The following is a 24402-nucleotide window of genomic DNA, read 5'->3' as shown; positions in this document are numbered from 1 at the left end:
ATAGGTGAGAGAGTATGGGAACAAAGACTAACAGGTACATAGGTGAGAGAGTAGGAACAAAGACTAACAGGTACATAGGTGAGAGAGTATAGGAACAAAGACTAACAGGTACATAGGTGAGAGAGTAGGAACAAAGACTAACAGGTACATAGGTGAGAGAGTAGGAACAAAGACTAACAGGTACATAGGTGAGAGAGTGGGAACAAAGACTAACAGATACATAGGTGAGAGAGTATAGGAACAAAGACTAACAGGTACATAGGTGAGAGAGTATAGGAACAAAGACTAACAGGTACATAGGTGAGAGAGTAGGAACAAAGACTAACAGGTACATAGGTGAGAGAGTAGGAACAAAGACTAACAGATACATAGGTGAGAGAGTAGGAACAAAGACTAACAGGTACATAGGTGAGAGAGTGGGAACAAAGACTAACAGGTACATAGGTGAGAGAGTATAGGAACAAAGACTAACAGGTACATAGGTGAGAGAGTGGGAACAAAGACTAACAGGTACATAGGTGAGAGAGTATAGGAACAAAGACTAACAGGTACATAGGTGAGAGAGTGCAGGGAACAAAGACTAACAGGTACATAGGTGAGAGAGTGGGAACAAAGACTAACAGGTACATAGGTGAGAGAGTGGGAACAAAGACTAACAGGTACATAGGTGAGAGAGTGCAGGGAACAAAGACTAACAGGTACATAGGTGAGAGAGTGGGAACAAAGACTAACAGGTACATAGGTGAGAGAGTGGGAACAAAGACTAACAGGTACATAGGTGAGAGAGTAGGAACAAAGACTTAAGGTCATTACACACTGGCGAATTAGCGACGCGAATTAGCGACGCGAATTATTCGTGCGAATAATTCGCCTTTTTTTAAAACCAATTGAAGTCAATGCAAGCTTCCACATCAGTGGCGAATGTGCGAAAATGCGACCGTTTTCGCTCTTTATTTGTTCGCTCTGGTGTTCGCTCCGGTGTCGAATTTTTAATTCGCATCGCTAATTCGCCAGTGTGTAATGACCTTAACAGGTACATAGGTGAGAGAGTATAGGAACAAATACTAACAGGTACATAGGTGAGAGAGTATAGGAACAAAGACTAACAGGTACATAGGTGAGAGAGTGGGAACAAAGACTAACAGGTACATAGGTGAGAGAGTATAGGAACAAAGACTAACAGGTACATAGGTGAGAGAGTAGGAACAAAGACTAACAGGTACATAGGTGAGAGAGTAGGAACAAAGACTAACAGGTACATAGGTGAGAGAGTAGGAACAAAGACTAACAGGTACATAGGTGAGAGAGTAGGAACAAAGACTAACAGGTACATAGGTGAGAGAGTGGGAACAAAGACTAACAGGTACATAGGTGAGAGAGTATAGGAACAAAGAGAGTACATCGAGAGAGAAAGAAGAGAGAAGGAAGCACTGCAGGGATTAGTGGCTCTATAGACAGGTGCTCTTTTGTGACACAGGGAAGAACATACAGTACAAGTACTGCATAATTCCAAAATGGTGTCGACTGCAGACTTTTAAGAAAATAAATCTATAAAAAATATAAAAGGTTTATTTTGAGTAAGACAACAATATGATCAACGCGTATCAAACTGAAAGTCATCAGGGTCTGATGACCTTTTAGGACAGAGTGCCTTGGATTTCCTTTCTTGCAAGTCTGCAGTCCACACCATTTGGGAGTTAAGCAGTACTTCTTTGAAAAACTTTTGAGGGATATCAAAGAGATTTGCCTTCTGGCTCAGCTCTCTCTTCTTCACAGCAGGCGATACAGCGAACGGAATACCGCTCCTCTTGGTTCAATTCTCCGGCGGATCTCCCGCCCTGTCCTGTCCTCACTCATGAACAAGACCCTGAGATACTTCAACTCCTTCACTTGGGGTAAGGCCTCATGGGGTGCATGCATACAGTTGGGTGCCACCGATATTGTCCCTTATCATTTGACCCATTTAGGCCTGACCTCAAAATTAAAAAAAATCCTTCTAAATCCTCCAGTTTTCTGAAATAAATATTTTCACGATTTTTCAAAAATAGCAGACCTACAAGCTCGTAGCGCGCCACTCGGTGGCGCGCTATGAGCTTGTAGATCTGCTATTTTTCAATAGCTAAATTATAACAATGTTTAAAACACCAAAAGGAGTTCCCGCCCAAAATTGGTTAACTGTCCTTTTGCGCAGATCACGCAAACCTCAGCAAAAAGAAAAGGACAATATCGATGGCCTCCAACTATACGTTTGTTCGACATACTATCAGTCTGACAGGCATTATTAGTCCGCCAACACCGTCGCTCCCGACATGCGCTGCCGGTTACAACTAACCCATGGCAGGTTAAAACGAACCCGTGGCTTCCTGTGTGGGTAAGTTTGAGGTTGGTTTTGGGTAGGGTGTTGGACTGGATGACTGTAGGACTTTTATGTGTTATATAGCTGTGCTCCTTCTGTAATTGTTTCCATTAACACCACTATCCAATAATTTGTACCCCTTTTTCTCCACAATGTAGTCGTTATGCCAATTGATTCCTCCCCACACAAATTCTTTGGTAATTTTTGACAACGAAGTACGGTCCAGTCTCCGGACAATGTGACCTAGTGTAACTGAAATTCAGGTGATTATGATATTCACTGAGGCGGTAACACTTCCAGGGTAAAGTGAGCTCCACTAATCAGAGCTGTCTCTGCAACACTTGTGTTGCAGAGACAAGTATTTCTCCATGAGATCACAAATGAAACATGTTTTTCTTAAAACTAGATTGATTGCACACAGAGGACAGGTGGTGAGTCTACTACATTGGATTGTTATGACATCATGGTTGATAATAAAATTCTCTATGCAGAAAATGAATGGTATTTTTACTTCCAGCATTTCACTCTTTCTGTGCCTGGCATTTGTGATGTCATCAGGAAACACATTCTGCTAAACTTGGCTAACTGTTAGCATCCAGTTTACATAACTCTAACACCTGTTAAAACACACACAGCATAAAACAAACACTGTCTGTTACACAAAGTAACACTGAAACAGGAAAAGTGAGAGTGAGGGTGTGCGTGCGTGTGTGCGTGCGTGTGTGCGTGTGTGTGCGCATGCGTGTACCTTGGGCAGTCGGAGACATTTAGATGACACAGCGTATTCGATGTATGCCTCTTCCTGTTCATCGCTTCCTCTTCCTGCCTGCGTGTAGCAGACTTCCTGCGCCCTCCTCATCATGGAGTCCACCTCCTCCATCCCGTAAACGCACAGCGCCGAGCGACCCGTCGCCACGGGGGTCGACGCCTGCCCCGTTGCCATGGCGACAAACAGCGAGGGTTTCCCCAGGTGCGTTCCTAACCCCGCCCCCTGGGCCAGGTTATAGCCGCCCTCGCACAGGAGAGGCAGCTCCACGTAGGAGTAGAAGCTCCGGTCCGATTCACACACGCGGGAGATGAAGCTGCTGTACTCCTTCTTGTCCCGGCGCAGCAGCAGGAAATACACGTGGGCATTGTGGGTAAAGGCTTTCAGGAAGTGGTTGTTGTACTCGGAGTAACTTCCCACCACCAGCTTCCCCAGCTCCTCCTCCTGGGAGAAGGCGAGGCGCGGCGGCGGGACCGGCGACAGCCGCCTGGCCGTGATGGGTGGGATGTCTCCGGGACCCTTGCTGGTGTAGCCCCGGCCCACCAGCATCAGCCGCAGCCCTCCCGCCGCCTCCTGTTTGCCTCCTCCGTGCCCGTTGGTTGTTATGACGATGGCCACGGTGGAAACGCGGGGGTCATTAGCAGCGACATACTGAGTATCAACAGGATAGTCCGTCTGATAGAGAACCTGAGATACATTAGAGTGAGATCTAGAGGAGAGGAGAGGAGAGGAGAGGAGAGGAGAGGAGAGGAGAGGAGAGGAGAGGAGAGGAGAGGAGAGGAGAGGAGAGTTTAACATTCATATTATGTCATGGCTGTATTTAACCACTTAAACCCTTAAAGTTGCAAGCATTTACGTCACGTGTGTCTGAGCAAATCGGCTTTTTGTGCTAACACAAACATTACATGCCATTGACGATCCAAGACCCAAAGACAGACAAACAGTCTCACCTCCTCTCGCAGGTTCCCTGGTAGACGGAGCCACACAGGATCAGGTTCCCTCCCGTGGTTTCCTGCAGGAGGATCTTATTGTAGTTGTCTGTTTTCCTGGCCGACGGACACTCCCGTTGCACGATGGGAGGCAGACACTCCGGACTGTCTAATCGCGGGCCGGTGGACCCGGTGGAGAGGAGGCGGAGCTCCGGCGACAGGTGGTACAGGAAGTTGACGCCGCCCACATACAGCTGACCGGTCACCTTGTCCAATAGGAGGTGGTTTAAAGGGGCGCCTTTCTCCAGAGAAGTGGAGAGAAAAGGAGAGGGGGGAGAGGAAGGAGGAGAAGAGGAGGAGGAGGAAGACGCCGGTAGGGAGAGAGGGAGGAGGTAGAGGATGAGGAGGAAGAGGGACGGAGAGGGGAGGAGGTGAGGGGGAGTGGAGGAGGCAACCATGGTGACCCCCCTTACCTGGAGGAGAGGAGAGTGGGAATAAAGTGCGAGAGGGGAGAGAGAGGGGAGAGAGAGGAGGGAGAGAGGGGAGAGAGAGGGGGGAGAGAGGGGAGAGAGAGGGGGGAGAGAGGGGAGAGAGAGGAGAGTTAATACATGTGTGTTGTATCCTGCCCAGGGGTCATCACCATGCTGGCTTGTGGTGGACTTTTTTGTCAAAATAAAAATTTTGCCACGGACATACAAAATGAGCGGACTAATAATATTACCAGAAACACATAAAGGGCCAGCCTTGAATGACCATAAAAGGTCTGTAACTCTGAGAGTGTACAAATGGAACCAAATGGACCCTATATGTGTCACAATCTGCCCCTATGCTGCCTGAACACCCCCCCCCCCGCCAGTCTTGTGCTAAAAGTTTGGCTTATTGTGACACTGTGACTCTTTTTATTTTCTTTATAGTTCACTCTCTCACCGGCTGTGGTTTTATCTCTTTTCCTGTGTGACTGAATTCGACAGTGGTGGTTTCCTGAGTTTGTGTTCTGCATATAGGCGTCCTACTTCTGAGCTGTCCTGACACTACGGGTCCATTTGGTTCCATTTGTACACTCTCAGAGTTATGGGGGTCCTTGCAAATTAAACATTTGAGAACCACTAGTACTATTTGGACTCAACGTGCCATAGTGTCGTAGTAAATCAGTGGCATACATATTCTGAAGAAACCCTGGAGACTTGACATTCAGCAATTGGGTATTATGATCAAAATAAGAACTTTATAATGGTGTGTAAAAAGGAAAATCTAAAATTTGCCACGGACACAGCTGTCTCTACAAACAATAAGTGCTACCAATGTACACGCACATGCACACGCACAGTCGCACACACAATACTGTACATCTCACACTCAAACATCCTCCTTTGTTCTTCAAAGATCCTTCATCGCACACAAACGTATAGACACATCTACACATATACAATCTCTCTCTAAGTGCCTGGGGAATATACTGACAGCAGTGCTGACAGAGAGCAAAAGATGGAGCGGGAAGAACAAGAAAGAGAGAGTGAGGAAAAGATGAGGTGGAGAGGGGGCAGAGAGGAGTGCATCTTTTTCTCTCCTGAAAGTTACAAGCTCTTATAAACAACACGCACGCACACACGTACACACACGCACACACACACACACACACACACACACACACACACACACACACAAGACACACAGCGGGACCTTGGAACAGTCCCTCGGGAGATTAAAGGAAGAAAAGACAGCACTCTTACATGACCTCATCAGAGAGACGTGAGATGAAAAGATGAGAGATATCAACATGCTTCAGACCGTCCTACACGACTATTTATTCTACCAGCTGAAAACACATATTTAAACAACAGTTCAGTATCGGGCAAGTCATTTCAATAGGACAACAGGCCTTCCTTCAATTTCCTGTTGTCCTAGTGCTGATCATGGATATAAAATAGGAAAGTAGATACGTTATCATAAGCACCCTACATCCATGTGAATGATGGGATCATCATTCAAACAAACGTTGCCTGGCTCAATTTGGGGCTTGATAACTAAAAAGGTGAAGCGAAGGTTTCACATGCCTAATGCTGTATGTAAACTTTGTCAAGGCAGAGTAAAGCCATTTGTTAATTAGTTCATTAACCATCATGGGATCGATTCGAGACCATCCCAAGTTTAACTCAGAGGAAGAAAGGAGGAACCTGTGTCTTTATTTTTGGCCAACAGTTGTTACTAGTGGAGTATACATGTCTCATATACTAGGAGACACTATTGGATCATAGCTAAATCAAGCGTTGGCATTAAAATGGCATCCCTTCGTAGCACCTGTTAATTCCTATGCTATGAATTCACATTCTGAATGCAACATTGACTGTACACTTTGAGACACAGTAGTACACAGCTAGACACCTATAGGCCTGTATATATATATATATATATATATATATATATATACACACACGTGGGTGCGAGTCTCTGATATCAGTATGCAAATCTGCCCCCCACCTGCCTCCCTCTTTCTTTCTGCAGTGAAGAGATGAAAGAGGATTTTCTAAAAGCTCCATATTACAGTAAAAGCTCCTCTAAAGAACTGGCATGGCATGGCATGGCATTGGCATGGCATGGCATGGCATGGCATGGCATGGCATGGCATGGCATGGCATGGCCACTCCTCTCCTCTCCTCTCCTCGCCCCATCTCCTCGTGTCCTCTCCTCACTGCCTTACCTCCCCTCCTCTATTCCTTTCCTTACCTCAGGTGACAAGTTGAGTATTCAAGACAACCAAATACATTAGTTATAAATTATAAATAGAATGAAATGGCATGTAATTAAGCATCAGTCGTTGGCTGATGACAGGTGTTCATATTTTATATTTTATTAAGTTAATATTACATGTCGCCTGTGACCGTTAAAACACCGTTGAAATGGGTGTGTTGCAGCTGAGGAAGGGCCTTGTGCTGGAAACGTCACAGTCACTTTAATGGTGCAATAAAGACATCTGTCACATTGGAGCCCTCAGTGTGCGAGCAGCCTTTTGTTTATTTGTATAAACTCAGCTCAGCACCTGCCCAGGTTTGGGTTGGGGATGAGCATGTCTTTGTATAAACTCAGCTCAGCACCTGCCCAGGTTTGGGTTGGGGATGAGCATGTCTTTGTATAAACTCAGCTCAGCACCTGCCCAGGTTTGGGTTGGGGATGAGCATGTCTTTGTATAAACTCAGCTCAGCACCTGCCCAGGTTTGGGTTGGGGATGAGCATGTCTTTGCTCTCTTTTCCTGTGTTGCAGAATGAAACCTTTAGTTTCATTAGTACAGATCTTAAACCAGCAACAACAATCAACAACTAGTAAGGACTGGAGTACAGGTATCAAATCCTATAGATCAGCAACGTGAACATACTAGAATGGGACGCTATAATATAGTGTAAAACTCTGCCCTAATGCATGCCCCAATACCTATAGCTCCAACTCTGCCCTAATGCATGCCCCAATACCTATAGCTCCAACTCTGCCCTAATGCATGCCCCAATACCTATAGCTCCAACTCTGCCCTAATGCATGCCCCAATACCTATAGCTCCAACTCTGCCCTAATGCATGCCCCAATACCTATAGCTCCAACTCTGCCCTAATGCATGCCCCAATACCTATAGCTCCACCTCTGCCCTAATGCATGCCCCAATACCTAGCTCCAACTCTGCCCTAATGCATGCCCCAATACCTAGCTCCAACTCTGCCCTAATGCATGCCCCAATACCCACAGCGGGTACCAATACAAATACACCATACGCTATGAAAGTACTGCCAACTGCCTTTTTCCAGCCAATAGTCTTCAAGGCTAAACACAAAAAAAAAATTATATAACTACACCTACACCTTCTACCTCAGTGACACCACGAGGAGGAAGCAAGATTCCAGGCAGTTTAAATTGCCTTTCATGGTTACAGACTGACTGTTCATACAGTATGTTGTTGTCTCCACCAGGCCGAAGGCATGGGGAGAGAGTGGGCCCTATTATGCGTGTCTTAAGTACCAGGTCTTATGACTTAACTTAAGACCTGGAGGCGTGGTCAATGCTGTTTGGCCACTCAGAATAGCCAAATGGCATTGATCACGCCTCCAGGTCTTAAGTTAAGTAATAAGACCTGGTACTTAAGACATGCATAATAGGGCCCACTGTTTTGCACTCCGTCCGTGTGTGTGTGTGTGTCCTTCCACCCTTCTGTCCTTCCGTCCGTCCGTTATCAGCTAATCTCCGGCACCGTTGGCCCGATTCATGCCAAACTTTGCACACACACTCCCTGGATGCCAACGACGAACCTCTGCCCAAAATATTCCTCAACGGCCTGTTATAGCGCCACCATGAGGCCGATTTAGGCAAAACACATTTCTGTAGATAACTCGTACACATTTTATCCATACATCACACAATTCAGTATTCATGTGATCAACACAGATCTGCACAATTTCCCATCTTCCATCCTGATTGGCTAAGATTGGCTTCCAAAGCTCACATGATTGGTCCATTTCGAACAAAATGCCACAAATCACAAACACAGTGTCCAATTTCCATGAAATTATACACGCACATTTCCACTAGGCCGAGGACGACATGCCACAATTTTTTTCCCAAATCAGCCTCACGGCGGCGCTATAACAGGCCAATTCCTGTTTTTACCTATAACTGCATCGACAATTTATGTATGCACACTCCCTAGAGGCCATGGAAAAACATTTTCCCTGCATCCCTCCACATCTGCCGGTTATAGCGCCACCATGAGGCCGATTTCTGCAAAACACATTGTTTATGTTAGTCGCACAGATTTCATCCAAATCTCACGCAAATCGGTACACATGATCTCTGTAGTCATGTGATCAAGACGAGCCTGTTGGATTTCTCAGATTCTACACTGATTAGCTAAGATTGCCTTCCAAAGTTTTCAGGAGTAGCCCGTTATGTACAAAATGCTGCTCATCCAGAATTCTATCCTCAGAGATCCTATGAGTGATCTGGCTCTGCATTTCCTCAACAAAATGAAGAAAATTGTTGCAAGAAACAAACAAACAAAAAAACATGTTTATATTACTCCTAAACATTTTGCCAAACATCACACACACTCCTATCCTCCTGGTGGAGACCTGTGCCCAGAAGGGCACTTTTTCTAGTTTATTTCTGAGTTCTCATCAAAGACCCTACTGTTTACAGTCACCAGAGCTCTTTAAAACATGTAGATGAGTTGTGTACGTTTTGGAGTGATTTTGTTTTTGGTGAATTTGTATTTTATTTGGAAGCATGTGATAGTAGTTAGTAGATACAAGTACTACTGTATCTATCCATGTCATTACTGTACTACTGTTGTAGCCTACACTAGCTTATGTTATTGTTATTCGTGGATCACAGATGTTACATGTTGTGTAGATGGCTTATAGGCCTACTCCAAAATCAAACTGAAGTATGGCTTGTTATTACATTGCCATTGTAGGCCTACTATTGCAAACCCTGACATTGAATGACAATGTCTGATACACCACTGGAGTGGAACTATCGTTCCACTCCAGTGGTGACCAACATTCAATTTTCAATGGACTCTAACTATTGAACAAGTTTTACACGTTTCGCACTTTTCTTTTGTTCGTTTGTTTTTTGCAAACGTGCAGCGAATGTCTCTCGGATTATCAGCGGTTGGGGATGCGATCGTAGTGAAGATGAATATTCTGTGACTACTTAAAAGTTGTACAAATACGAAAAAAGGCTGGCAGTGGTTAAACACAGCCAGAAATAAATCTGGCAGTCAATGAGTCAACTTCAGTTTTAAAATTGTATTTACGTTTTTAAAATATTGGTGGTTCTTGCATACTGAATGAGTCACGCTTCACGTTAACAGCCAAATGAAATGCAGTGCATGCCAGAACACCATCGAGCTTTTCTTTAGCGAGGTGAAACGCATCAAGTGCGCACTACATCTCTTTACTTAATAGACAAAAGTACTTCAAGATGAAAATATTCCATTCCACAGACCAATCCCTTTTGGAGGCCCCCAGGCATCGACTGTTACATTATGACCTGCACAGGTCAGGTTTTTGTCTTTAATGTTTAGATCCAGATGGATCTCACTTACTTAATATACAACATATTGGTACTGTACACCCAGGTCCTCTTTATAAGTGACACCTACACTGTTACATAGATTTAGGCTGAGGAAGGCTCTCGGGCCGAAACGGCCATACTGCTGGGGGGAAACAAATGAAAGCTTAAATCCTTCCAGGATACAACGTGAGTGCTGGTATTCTTGTTCTACAGTCTGTATCTTCCAGAACCGTGCACCCGTGACATTATGACGTGGAAATACTCAACCGAGTGCTTGCTTTTGCTTTCTTCTTCAAGTTACATTATGACCACAGACATGCTCTAAAAGTGCAAAATAATGTTTTTAATAAGTTGTGGACGCGATGTGTTGTGGGCTTGTAGATCGGTTATTTTTGGTGCCTGACACCGTCGTACGCCGAAGCATATCATGCAGTACCGGTGGGAGTCTTTCCTTCTCTGAATACAGTACCTTAAATTCTGTATATTTTCTTTTTTTTTTAAAGATTTGTTTTTGGCTTTTTTGCCTTTATTGATAGTTATTAGTAACAGGAAAGTGGGAGAGAGAGAAGGGGAGAGACATGCAGCAAAGGTCGTCATGAACGGGACTCGAACAGTCGAACACGCGACGTGCTGTCAGGCCAGAACCTACAGTATATGTGGCATGTGCCTGGACCACAAGGCCAGCGGGCGCCCCAAATTCCGTATATTTTCCTCAGAGATTACTAACATCACGCACATGAAAGCAGCCTCATGCTGTCTGACAGAGGGCTGGAAAACTCTCTCTCTCTCTCTGCATATGTGTATGTGTGTGTGTGTGTGTGTGTGTGTGTGTGTGTGTGTGTGTGTGTGTGTGTGTGTGTGTGTGTGTGTGTGTGTGAGATGCGGCAACCCTGCTCATCATGCATAATTATATCTGTGAATGTTTAGTGCCGATCCAAAGCCTGGAAATGTTTATCCCATAGCCTGGAGAGACGATTGCTCTCTGATAATACATTTGAAAATGTACACACGTCAGCGATTAATTTGAAACATATTTGAGACTTTTGGTTCTTGGCCTGCTGGCATCATGCACAATAAATATGATGCTGATCTGTTTGAGAGTGGTTGTGAACAGATAGATAGTGTATAGTATGTGTGTATACATCACTTACAGTAAGTATACTGTATATAAATGGAAGGTATACCTAGGATTTAGTATTTTGCTGCTTTTCTTCTTGTTGCTGCAATTAACCCATTTTGACCTGAGATCAGATTCTAAAAATGTCTTCTACATTCTGACAGTTTTCTGAAAAAGCAAAAATAGCAGACCTACAAGCTCATAGCGCGCCACTCTGTGGCGCGCTATGAGCTTGTAGATCTGCTATTTTTCAATAGCTAAAGCATAACATAATGCTAACACCAAAAGGGGTTCCCGCCCAAAATGGATTAAGGAGCTGAAATCCAAGAATTGTACTCTCTTACAATTGTATAATGGGATGTAAAAATAAAGAATCTTGAATCTTTAATGTAGAAGATACCCGAGGCAAGGTCTCTCTCTCTCTCTCTGGTTGCTTAGCTGTCTTTGTAACACACACACACACACACACACACACACACACACACACACACACACACACACACACACACACACACACACACACACACACACACACACACACACACACACACACACACACACACACACACACACACACACACACACACACACACACACACACACACACACACACACACACCCCATAACACAGACAGACTGACATGGAAGCATCAAGGCCGCTTGAAAAAGGAAGACGTTTTTTGTATGGAATCCTTTTGAACCTGACACGCACATTGAAACAGACAGCAGAAACAGATCAGCCACACCCAATTAGACATACCCCAATATTGTTCTCATTACACCATGTTATATGTTACATGTTATAATGCATATATTCGTTCAATATTACAGTCACACAATAGAGATAATGAGAGTTGACAATACAGGCAGAACAGAACTTGAGACAGACAAAGAATGAGAGAGAGAGAGAGAGAGAGAGAGAGAGAGAGAGAGAGAGAGAGAGAGAGAGAGAGACAAAGAGAGAATGAGAGACAGAGAAAGAGAAGCGGGGAAATAAGAGAGACAGAGAGAGCTCTATCTTATACCCTGCGCAAAATAATCAGTGCAAGTTTCTTTGCTAGATTACAATCAAAGCCGTTATCATTTTCACGCCCAGTACCCACATTGTGTAAGTACTTGAGCCTACAGTATCTGTGCACCCATGGGCATATTGGACTTAAAATGGGGTGTAGTCAGGCATATTGTTGGTGTATTTTTATCTAACCCATTGATGCCTGGTGCAACCTATACGTTGTTCTACCCTTGATGCCGGCGCTCTCTCTGTGTCTCATCAGCTATTGTTATAATTTAGCTATTGAAAAATAGCAGATCTACAAGCTCATAGCGCGCCACCGAGTGGCGCGCTATGAACTTGTAGGTCTGCTATTTTTGAAAAAACATAACTATTTAAAAAAATAATGAATCAAAATTTGAAGGTTTTCAGAAACCTTAGGTCAGGCCCTAGAAGGCGTTCCCAGATTCAGCCTCAGGTATCAATGGGTTAAAGAGCGCAGAAAGGGATTGCACTTCAGACCAACAACCTGGACTAAATCCTTGCCGCAGGCAATGGCTTTATTCAGTTTAAGAAGCTAGTATGGAGGTTCTCTGCACACAGCATGAACAGATACATCTGAATTTACAGGACATCATGTTCAACAGATCACTCACATCCAACCATGACCGAGAGACTCATCATTGAGGTTCCAAAAAATATTATTGGGATTATTCATAATATTGTCTCTGGAGAGTGCCTGGAGGCACCGGCCAATTTGCCATGCTGGGATTTACCCGGCAAAGCATAAATCGTTTTCATGGTCGGACGCGGCAGACCATTTTGAAAGCGGATATCTTATGCTGGAAAAAACATGTGCCCGGGACCGACCGCCGCCAAACTCTGTGTGTGTATCGCCGAGGACCTGAGTGGGAACTGGGAAGTCTGCGGATCTCCCAAAAATGCAGATAAGCCTGCAAATCCCCATACATGGAGTACGCTGATGTCGCTGAACATGACATCATAGACTACATATTTGGGCCCAGGCGGTGGCGTAACCGTCTGGGCACCCGACTGGTAATCCAGTCGCAGTGTGCCGCGGGTTCGACTCCCGAGCCCGACACGGCCTTTACTGCATGTCTTCCCCCATCTCTCTCCCGTTTCCTGTCAGCCTACTGTCTGTCCCTTCAAAAACCAATAAAAGGCGTAAGCCGCAAAAGAAATATCTTAAAAAAAAAAAAAAAAAAGACTACATATTTGGCCATGCCTGACACGGAACTCCATGATATATGGGCATAAAAGGGATACAGACAGACAGACGGGTACAACACGGTACTCTTTGGTACAATGGGTATTGCATAAGTGGGTGGGGCCTAGCCCCCAGAGCGGCTGGCCAATGCTGAAGCCGCCAAACTCTACTGGCCCAAGATGCCTGGAACTGCAGGCAGGCGTTTTTTGCCCGTGCATGTAGTAGTAATTTAACTGACCATATGTCCTCTTTTCCCCGGAGATGTCCTCTTTTGGGAGTCTGTCTGGGCTGTCCAGGTTTTTTTTAAATAAATTCCTTCAAATGTCCGAGGTTTTGCGCGTATCTGTACGGGGAATGCTCATGTATTTACAATGCACGTTCAATGGTTCATTCAGAAAAACACTGAGGTGGACTTCCAGTCCGTACCCCGGAATGTGTATTATTCATAACTCAACTCTCCCCTGCTCCGCGCGACCTGCAGATCAAAGCATTGAAAGCAAAGACTCGCTGCTCCGTGGCTGTACTGAAATGAGCTCTCCTCTTGAATGAATGAAATGCCAAACCCTATGCTATTTCACCTCTGAAATGCAAATATTTGATGAAATTTAGCAGCATAATGTTTTGACATCTGAATTTTCAAGAACCGCGACCCCCATTCTTTTCCCCGCGCACCATGACACATGCACACGCACGACACATGCACGCGCGCATCACTTCCGCATTTTGGACACCAAATGTTGGTGTCCAAATCGAAAAAGGAAGTAAAGTGTTCTTCCGGGTCCTTCAAACGCCACTAAGCAACTTCCATTGAAATGAATAGTGGGGGCGGAGCTCTCTAGCTTATATATACTCTATGGGTGGGGCATGTATTTCCAACTTGCATTGTTCGAGTAGGCTGGTGCCAGTTTAGTATGAATAATAAGAATAGGAAAACAGTTGAAAGGTAGCTTTCAGCACCATGGAGGAAGGACAACACAGAGGAGAGAGAGAGATGCTATTGATTTATTCTAATAATTTGAAGGATGTCACGAACCCATGGTGGACCCTATTGTAAACAAGTGTATTGCTTTATGGTGTCGTCCACAGTTAACAGTTTTTCTATTGGGTTGTACTTGAAATGTACTGTAATTCTGCAAACTGTTACTTCAATCAATAAAAAAACCATATCCTTCTGGTTTTCCTTTTCTCTCTTTCTGCATAGCGTACAGCAGAAACAACCAGTGCTTCCATGTTCATTTCAAGGCTCCGATGCAGATGGAAAGCCCAGTGTCCCTGTCATGCTTTGATAGATGCTTTAAATAATGAAACTAACTAAGAGAACGAGCATGTCGTTATTAAGTTGATGTGTCAAGATATCACAGATGTTTGTTGTTTGTTATTATGTTCTTGTTGTGTAATGTCTGTTTGTTGTCTTTAAGTTTGTTAAAAACCAATAAATATACTTTATAAAAAAAAAAAAGATATCACAGATGTGTTTGGACATAAATGAGGACACATTACAGGCAGAACATAATGTAGGATGTTGTGATTCTGAACTGCATGTGCCTTGTAGGAGGTCTATCTCCGGTTCAGGGGCTGCACATGTCCACCAAGGAGTTTCTTCCTCTTACAGCCGCCGGAAAAAACAAAACTGTCTCATGACATCATAATATCAACTTTGGCATTGTAGGGTCAATCTGGTGAAGCCTGAAGATGCACGATCACGTTTCACCAGCAGAATTTCCTTTTTTTTTGCTTCAACTTGTCAAATCCATCATATACATACCAATGGTATTAAATACAGTACCAATGGTAGCCTACTAAATGGCACCAGGCACACCTGGCTCTCAATGGGAGATGACACTCTTATTTGGTTTAATTCATGTTACAGTACATCTAAAAACCACACATTTTAAGGGACTGAATACGATCACTTTGTGCCACTCTGTGGCCAGATTATGTGCCGCTCAACTAGCAACATTGCAGCTGTACACGCCCAGATTGTGCTTGTGCCATGTGCGTTTGACCATTTAAATAGAGCCCGAGAGAGAGGGGGGAGGAGGGGGGAGGGGGGCTGACTGAGAGGAGAATACTGCTAAGAAGCACAAAGCTTTGTGTGTGTGGTGCGTGCGTGCGTGCGTGCATGCGTGCGTGCGTGCGTGCGTGCATGAGAGGGAGAGAGAGACACCCTCTACTCTACTGTACAAAGCAAGGGAGAAAGTTACACACACACACACACGATTTTCTAGTCTCTTTGAAGTGAAGTGTGAGAGAGTCAGCAGAGAGAGAGAGAGAGAGAGAGAGTGTTAATATGGAGGTAGAGCAGGGACGTCAGATGTGTGACTGCAGGCAAATTTGACACGTGTTCAAGTGGTGTGTGTGTGTGTGTGTGTGTGTGTGTGTGTGTGTGTGTGTGTGTGTGTGTGTGCGCGCGTGCGCGCGTGCGCATGCGAATGTGAGTGTGTGCACGTTGAACAGAATGTCTCATTTACATATGGCGGAATGAAAATGTATGAAAACATTTAGAATATTAGATGGAGGGAGAGAGAGAGAGAGAGAGGAAAGGAGACGGAGGGGGGAGAGGAAGAGGGGAAATAGAGTGTAGGAGAGAAGAGCCAGGAGATATTAAAAAAATGAACACAGATGAAAAAATTACAAGTGGAACGGAGGGGGGGGGGGGGGGGGGGGGTGAGGAAAGAGTGAGGTAAATAAAGAAAGAGAAATGGAGAAAGGGTTGGAAATACAGAGAATAATAAGAGAAAATTGCGGTAGAATAGAGAATCAGCATAACAAAAGACTAGAATGAAGAACAATGCAACACAACAATGGAATGTTGTTGTTTCCATCAGGAAGGAACATTGTGTGTAGTTTCTTTTCTTGTGTTTTTTCTTTTTAAATAAATGATGGACGGCTGCACTTCATTCTTTGTCGTATTACAGCAGTGTCACTCAGACAGAAGTAGCTAAAAAAGCTGATCGTCAAACTCACAACACGTCGCCATGTTGTGAGCTTCATATGTTATTCTGATTTTTTTAAATTATTATAGTATATATTTATATATTTTTTTTAAGCATTACATTATACTTTAGCTAATAGCTATTGAAAAATAGCAGATCTACAAGCTCATAACGAGTGCCGAGTGCCGCGCTACGAGCATGTAGATCTGCTATTTTTTGAAAAATCGTGAAAATGTGGCGCAAATCTTTGAATATACTGTATATTCTTTCACAGCGAACGTTTTTAACTCAAATCTTTGCTTCTCTGGAACAACATATTTTCAGATGGGGATCCACGGCCAAATACAGATCATTCTGGGGGTCCTTCACAATAAAAGGGTTGAGCACTAGTACTGACATAGAAACATAGGTTTTTCAGAAAACTTTTAGGATTTAGAAGATATAATTTTTTAATCGGCCTCAGTCCGAAATGGGTTAAACATTTGCCAAATTTGGCCATAATAGGGACACCAGTACATCTGTCTGTGGCGTGGGTTTATAAATATTTAACCAAACAGAAGTATTACAAGAGCTTGTGAATTAATAATAACTACATTGGGTCTCTGGAAACACATGTGGTTATTCTTTTCCATGTCCTGAAAAGCATTGGCTTGGACATACAAGGTTCCACCCGACATCTAAATATGTACACACACACACACACACACACACACACACACACACACACACACACACACACACACACACACACACACACACACACACACACACACACACACACACACACACACACACACACACACACACACACACACACACACACACACACACACACACAGCTACTGTAACAGGACTACAGGGAAAACAATACAAAAACAACTTCATCATCACCATAATTAGCATCATTATCTCCATCATCCTCACACTGTACTCTCATCAGCACCACATGACACCAATTTGTTGTCATGGCGACATCGTTACATGGAAAGCATCAGTTGTTGGTACAAACAGCACCATCAATTATTCAGACAAATTATCGCCAATGGATGAGCACGCACGCACGCACACACACACTTATATCACGATCACTCCCACTTGGCTAAACGATATGCCAGTGTATCACCTGCTATTATGAAGTTATTATAACAGTATGTGTGTAATGGTACTGTATATTCACTCCCACATCAATCTACATATACAGTATGCACATTACACTGACTACATCACCCTGTCAAAAGATCACATAATTCTACAACACCCTGTCAATAGAATACATCATTCTACAACACCCTGTCAATAGAATACATCATTCTACAACACCCTGTCAATAGAATACATCACTTGCAGAGTGATCTATTGTTCTATTGTGATGTACTGTAGGGCAGGGGTTCTCAACCCGTGGGTCGCGACCCCTCGGGGGGGTCGCCAAATAAGTTTGGGGGGTCCCCAAATTATTTAAAAAATAATAATAATAAAATATATTCTTTTTGCACCTGAATGGCTGGAAAATGGTTTACATAGTACATGCATAAACTTTCCTTAATGATTATATCTGGTTTCAGTATTTATTCTTGATATCATTTCTCTATTAATGTATTATTGTGTATTTGTCTGAATTCCATTTCATTCAGACACTTTTCACCTCAATGTGCAACTGTGTAACTCAACTACAGCTGTCAACCTGAGAGCTGAGCTGGCTCCTGACTCTCACTCTGTCAGTGAATCTGTGTGTCGCCCCTTCTCTTTAGAATAATATTCTATAGTCATATAAGGATATATTATATCCTTATTTAGTAGAATAACATCTCTGTTAGAGTGCATTATAATAACGTTCTGTCCCCTGGGCCAGGAGGTCTGGGCTGTTGTAATGCTGTTTCTTTGTCTGAATCTTCACCCTGACTGAAACTTAATATTTTCCAAGTAGGGTGTTGTGGAGTGGTGTGTTGTGTTGACAGGAGTCATTAGAGGACATTATATATAGCGGTAGGTAGGGTGTTGTGGAGTGGTGTGTTGTGTTGTGTTGACAGGAGTTGTAGAATGATGTGATCTATTCTACACCTAACAACACCTCACTCTACAACAGTGGTTCTCAAACCAAGGATGTATGTATTGTATGGATGTATTTCACCGAGGACCCCCATCTGAAAAGGTTTCGTGCCAGGGACCCCCGGAAGACAAATATAGCACATGTACAAGCTTGCATGGTATTTTTGAAAAGCCAGAGTATAAAATATGGTTAAAGTGGTGGCCTGGGCCGTGGCTCAGCGGTCCAGGCACCTTGGCTGGTAATCCAGTCTGGCAGTGTGCCGCATCTCTCTCCCCATTTCCTGTCAGCCTACTGTCTGTCCCTCCATAAAAAATATAAAATAAAGGCAAAAGCCACAAAAAAAAAAACATTTTTTTTTTTAAGTGGTTAAAATGATTGTGATGGTATTATCTAATTACGCTGGGGACCCCCTGGAACCACCCAAAGGACCCCACTTTGAGAAGCACTGCTCTAGAACACCCAGTACCAACACGTCACGTCACTAAGGCTGGGATAGTATGGTGATATGATATAGTATCAATATTAACAAGCCTGTACGGATAGTATGGTGATATGATATAGTATCAATATTAACAAGCCTGCGAAACGGTGTCTCGCATCAACCAGTCAGACATCCTGATACTACGCATGCCTCCATTTGAGGCTAGAGTATGTAATCATGCTGTAATATTTTGCACGAAACTAACTTGCATAAGTGATTAGACATAATCAAAATGAGTGACAGCAGCAAGCGAGATGATGACACTGAAAGGCCCTCGGCTGCCAAGGAGGAGAGAGACTCCAGCTCTGAATCTCCACATGAGAGATTTAATTCTCAGACGCGGGTCAATTTTGTTCGCTTGGAGGTGGTTTGGATTATGGAAAAAAAAGGGATTTTAAACATGAGAAGTTGATTTGTAAACTAAGCAGTTTAAACAGAGCGGCATATATAGAATTTCAAAGACGAGTCACCTTCCCCCACAAAAATCTCCAACTGCCAGTTCAAATTCAGGTATACAGACTACATTTATTAGCTGAATCTTTAAAGGCATTTCACACCCGACTGATGCACAAATTTGGCACAAATGTGCAAAATATCCCTGTGTGAATTGTCTGCATGAAGCAGCAACCATACAGTGCAACGTTTTAGCATTCTAGTGTTCCAATTTCATACCACAAGACAAAACATTCACAGTTATTATCTGGGTACCCTCTGCCAGTTTTCTTTTTTTTTGCATGGCCTGCTGGCAGCTTCCCCTGGCAATATTCCTGAGTTTACCATGGTAGGAATGTTATGCCACTGTGTTCATCGGCTGTTCATGGATTTGTGGCGCCTACCTAGTCGTTTATTAAATGTATGTTATGTTTATGTGGAATGTATGTGTTTGCTTGTCGATTCATAATTATTTAATTAAAGACAAGCAGTTTTCAGTAAACTTTAACAATAAAATACTGTCAAAGCACATCATCATGGACAAGAGTTAAGCGTACAGTAGCTAAAGAAGAAGATACATACATTTACAGTAGGTTTGAGTTTATACAAGGATGTAAGAAAGAAATCAAGATTTCATTCATCAAGCGTGAATTTAGACTTAGCGTTTAAGACTAAGTGATTGCAGTGATTTCTTAAAATCATTTTGCATAAGAAATAATCTGCACAGAAATTCACCCTCGGTGTGAAGTGGCTTTTTTTTAAGCAGAAAAGTGCTCTATGACGACAACATGAAACCAATACTGGTACTTATTTCTCAAAACTTAAACGTGAAGACCGTCTGTCTGCTCATTTTCTTACCTATTATTACTAGACCAGCGCCTAAATCTCGGGGGGCCATGCAAGTCGGGAATACACGCCCCTGCTCATGGTACGATCCGTAGACACATATTTTGTTTCGCGTTGCCACTTTCATTCACTATGAACACAGCTCTCGTACGTTCGGTTTAATTGCACGCGCTGCCACTTATATTGATCGGTGATGCGTCACAAACGAGTCAAAGCTCGGCCAATCAGTTGAGCCGATGGGTCAGGTTGGACAATCAGGGACATATATTGGCAAAGCGGCACACACACGTGGCGCAAATCTTTACCCATCCGTGAAGACGTCAGGTTGGCTTGACCAATTAGGGAAGCCATGCATGCAGTAGTTGTGATTACTAACTAGAGCAAGGGTTCCCAAACTTTACAGGCCTGCCACCCCCCAAAATAATGATATTTGAACTGAGGACCCGCCAAAATAATGATATTTGAACTGGGGACCCCCCAAAATAATGATATTTGAACTGAGGACCCGCCAAAATAATGATATTTGAACTGAGGACCCCCCAAAATAATGATATTTGAACTGAGGACCCGCCAAAATAATGATATTTGAACTGGGGACCCCCCAAAATAATGATATTTGAACTGGGGACCCCCCAAAATAATGATATTTGAACTGGGGACCCCCCAAAATAATGATATTTGAACTGAGGACCCCCCAAAATAATGATATTTGAACTGGGGACCCGCCAAAATAATGACATTTGAACTGAGGACCCCCCAAAATAATGATATTTGAACTGGGGACCCCCCAAAATAATGATATTTGAACTGAGGACCCCCCAAAATAATGATATTTGAACTGGGGACCCCTCAAAATAATGATATTTGAACTGAGGACCCCCCAAAATAATGATATTTGAACTGAGGACCCGCCAAAATAATGATATTTGAACTGGGGACCCCCCAAAATAATGATATTTGAACTGGGGACCCCCCAAAATAATGATATTTGAACTGGGGACCCCCCAAAATAATGATATTTGAACTGAGGACCCCCCAAAATAATGATATTTGAACTGGGGACCCACCAAAATAATGACATTTGAACTGAGGACCCCCCAAAATAATGATATTTGAACTGGGGACCCCCCAAAATAATGACATTTGAACTGGGGACCCCCCAAAATAATGACATTTGAACTGGGGACCCCCCAAAATAATGATATTTGAACTGGGGACCCCCCCAAAATAATGATATTTGAACTGGGGACCGCCCTCCCTGACAAGAGCTACAAACTGAGCTTGTAGATTGGCTATTTTCACAATGTTCACCTCTTTTTCTTACGTAATATTTGACAATTTGGCCAATTTGGCCAATTTGGACTTTAGAAATGTGCAGACAGGGCGCCCGCTGGCCTAGTGGTCCAGGTGCATCATATGCCACATATAGTCTCTGGCCTGACAGAGCATTGCGTGTTTGAGTCCCGTTCATGACAACCTTTGCTACATCTCTCCCTCCCTCTTTCCTGTCTGTCTTCACTGTAACTATCAACCAAGTCACCTCATTTAGAGGGGGTGCTGTCGTTATTGTCTTTAACTGGAGCCAGGGTGAATAAATGTTCACACAAAGTCCTTCATTTAACTTCTGGTCCGTGGAAACGTGGTCCATTTGGTTCCATTTGCTCACTTTACTTTGGAGTTAAATTAACAGTTTTACTGTATACATGTTTCATGATGAAACACAGTATCCTACAGTGTATTGTGCATCCGTTTTTGTTCATGTTCAACACTGAACATAAATTATTGTCGTAAAATTGTGTGTCTGTGTGTGTGTGTGTGTGTGTGTGTGTGTGTGTGTGTGTGTGTGTCTGTGTGTGTGTGTGTGTGTGTGTGTGTGTGTGTGCGCGCGTGTGTGTGTGTGTGTGTGTGTGTGTGTGTGTGTGTGTGTGTGTGTGTGTGTGTGTGAGAGTGAGTGAGTGAGTGAGTGTGAGTGTGTGTGTGTGTGTGTGTGTGTGTGTGTGTGTGTGTGTGTGTGTGTGTGTGAGAGAGTGAGTGAGTGTGAGTGTGTGTGTGTGTGTGTGTGGCTGCTGGAATACTAATCATTGCAATGTTTAAATATTAATAACTATCTGCCTTTCATATCCAAAACACAGAGAGGGAGTATCAGTGTGTGACTAGTAACACCAGGCTTCCTTATTCCCCAGCAGACCCACACCAAGAAAGAGTGCGTGCGTGCGTGCGTGCGTGCGTGCGTGCGTGCGTGCGTGCGTGCGTGCGTGCGTGCGTGCGGTACAGTGTGAGGCTGTGCGTCTACAGTACTTACGCATGTGAGGTACAGACTGTACGTGTTGTGTGTGTGTGCATGTGCGTGTGCGTGTGTGTGTGTGTGAGCACCCACGTGCGTGCACACATGTGCAATCATTACCATTAATATCATTAAGGACCATCACCTTTTGCTGCTTTTTCACACATTTCTCCTGACAGCCACTCACTCCCTCTCTCTCCCCCTCTCCCTCTCCCTCTCCCTCTCTCTCTCTCTCTCTCTCTCTCTCTCTCTCTCCCCCTCTCTCTCTCCCTCTCTCTCTCTCTCTGACATGCACACCTGCTTGTTCACATATTTCCCCTGACACCCATCATCATCTCTCCCTCTCTCTCTCTCTCTCTCTCTCTCTCTCTCTCTCTCTCTCTCTCTCTCTCTCTCTCACACAAACACACGTGTTTGTGTGCATATATTATCAAATGGAGTTGTCCAATTACGTTGAAGCTTCTGAGAAACAAAATACCAGACTGGAATGAAATGCTACTACAATACTACACTACACTACAGTACTACTACTATTAGTATAGTACAAGTTATACTACAGTGCTGCTACTACACAGGACTACTACTACTACTACTACAACAGCAGCAGTACTACAGTATTACTACACAGTACTCAGGAATGAATGACCGCTTGGGAATCAGAAGGTTCCTGGTTCAATCCTGGACTCCCCCTGGCATTGTGTCGAAGTGCTCTTGAGCCTCGAGACACTGAACACCTAACTGCTCCTGATGAGCAGGTCAGTGCCTTGCATGGCTGCCTCCGGTGTGTGTGTGTGTGTGTGTGTGTGTGTGTGTGTGTGTGTGTGTGTGTGAGGTACACGACAGCGAGGTACACCATCGCATCTGCTGTGCCAGTGGGGCTTTTGCAAAGCTCCTTAGAAAGGGTGTTGGAAAGCCCTGCATGCTGACAAAGACCAAGCGACTGGTCTACCAGGCAGTTATCCTGCCCCCTCTCTGACATGAATAGACATGGACCACCTACAGCAGACATACACACAAGAGCCCTGGGCCTGGAGACCCATCACCAGAGGTGCCTGCCTGCGTAGAATCTTCTGGAGGGAGAAACGCTCAAACATCAGTGTACTCGAGGAAGCGAACATTGACAGCAGTGCAACCATCATCGTCAAACACCAGCTGACATGGATAGGCCATGTTGTACGAATGCCTGACGCATGCCTTCCAAATCAGGTCCTCTATTCACAGCTGGCCAGTGAACTTGTCGAGGCCAGAAGAAGCACAGGACAACATCAGGATCAACCTCCAAAAATTCCACATAAACAGCTCTAACTCTAACTCAAAACAGAAAGGCATGGAGAAACAGTCTGAATGAAGCAGTGGTTTTCAACCCTTTTCATTTCAAGGCCCACTATTTATTTGGCATTTGAGCCACGGACCACCATTTGATGACATTTAGACTCTCAGACCCAAAACTAAAGAATATTTTGTTGTCGTTGATTAAAATAACAATTCTTCTATACATTCTCTAATTGTGTAGACTTCTTGAAAATGAATTATGCAGATGTTTAACAATAATCTAACTCTTGAGAGTGTGAAATGAAACCAAATGGTTTGGTTTCATTTTACGGTTTGGTTTCATTTTACGCTCTCAAGAGTTAAAGATCTGTAAGGGACCAGGTCCCTGGTTGAAAACCACTGGTATGAAGGACTCCATTCCATGAAGACAATCCCCGCCAGGCAGCCAGAGTCAAACGGCAGCAGGGAAATGAGAGGCTGACCTGCACCTAAAAGGCTCTTCCACATCCCACTTCCAGCAATCTGCACTTCAGCGTCCACGTTGCAAGAAAGTGTGTGCTTCCAGCATTGGCCTCTTCAGACATCTGAGGACCCACGCTAACGAGCCCCCAGGAGGACCAATCATACCTAACTCTGAGGGATCGCCGATGAGGATGATG

General features: G+C 43.9%; 1 protein-coding gene across 1 annotated transcript in view; it reads right to left on the bottom strand.

Annotated features, from left to right (window-relative positions):
* Positions 1–24402, bottom strand: part of plxnb3 (plexin B3) — a 103262-nt gene that overhangs the window by 38843 nt on the left and 40017 nt on the right. The window contains exons 2-3 of the mRNA XM_079521252.1: positions 4073–4524; positions 3105–3831 (exon numbers count right to left, since the gene is read on the bottom strand). Of these exons, the coding sequence (XP_079377378.1) occupies positions 3105–3831; positions 4073–4509 (1164 nt within the window). The 5' untranslated portion in view covers positions 4510–4524. The remainder of the gene's footprint in view (positions 1–3104; positions 3832–4072; positions 4525–24402) is intronic.

The sequence above is a fragment of the Electrona antarctica genome, assembly GCF_951216825.1.
Source record: "Electrona antarctica genome assembly, chromosome: 2".
Classification (NCBI taxonomy): Eukaryota; Metazoa; Chordata; class Actinopteri; order Myctophiformes; family Myctophidae; genus Electrona; species Electrona antarctica.
This window is presented reverse-complemented; position numbering and strand designations above follow the sequence as displayed.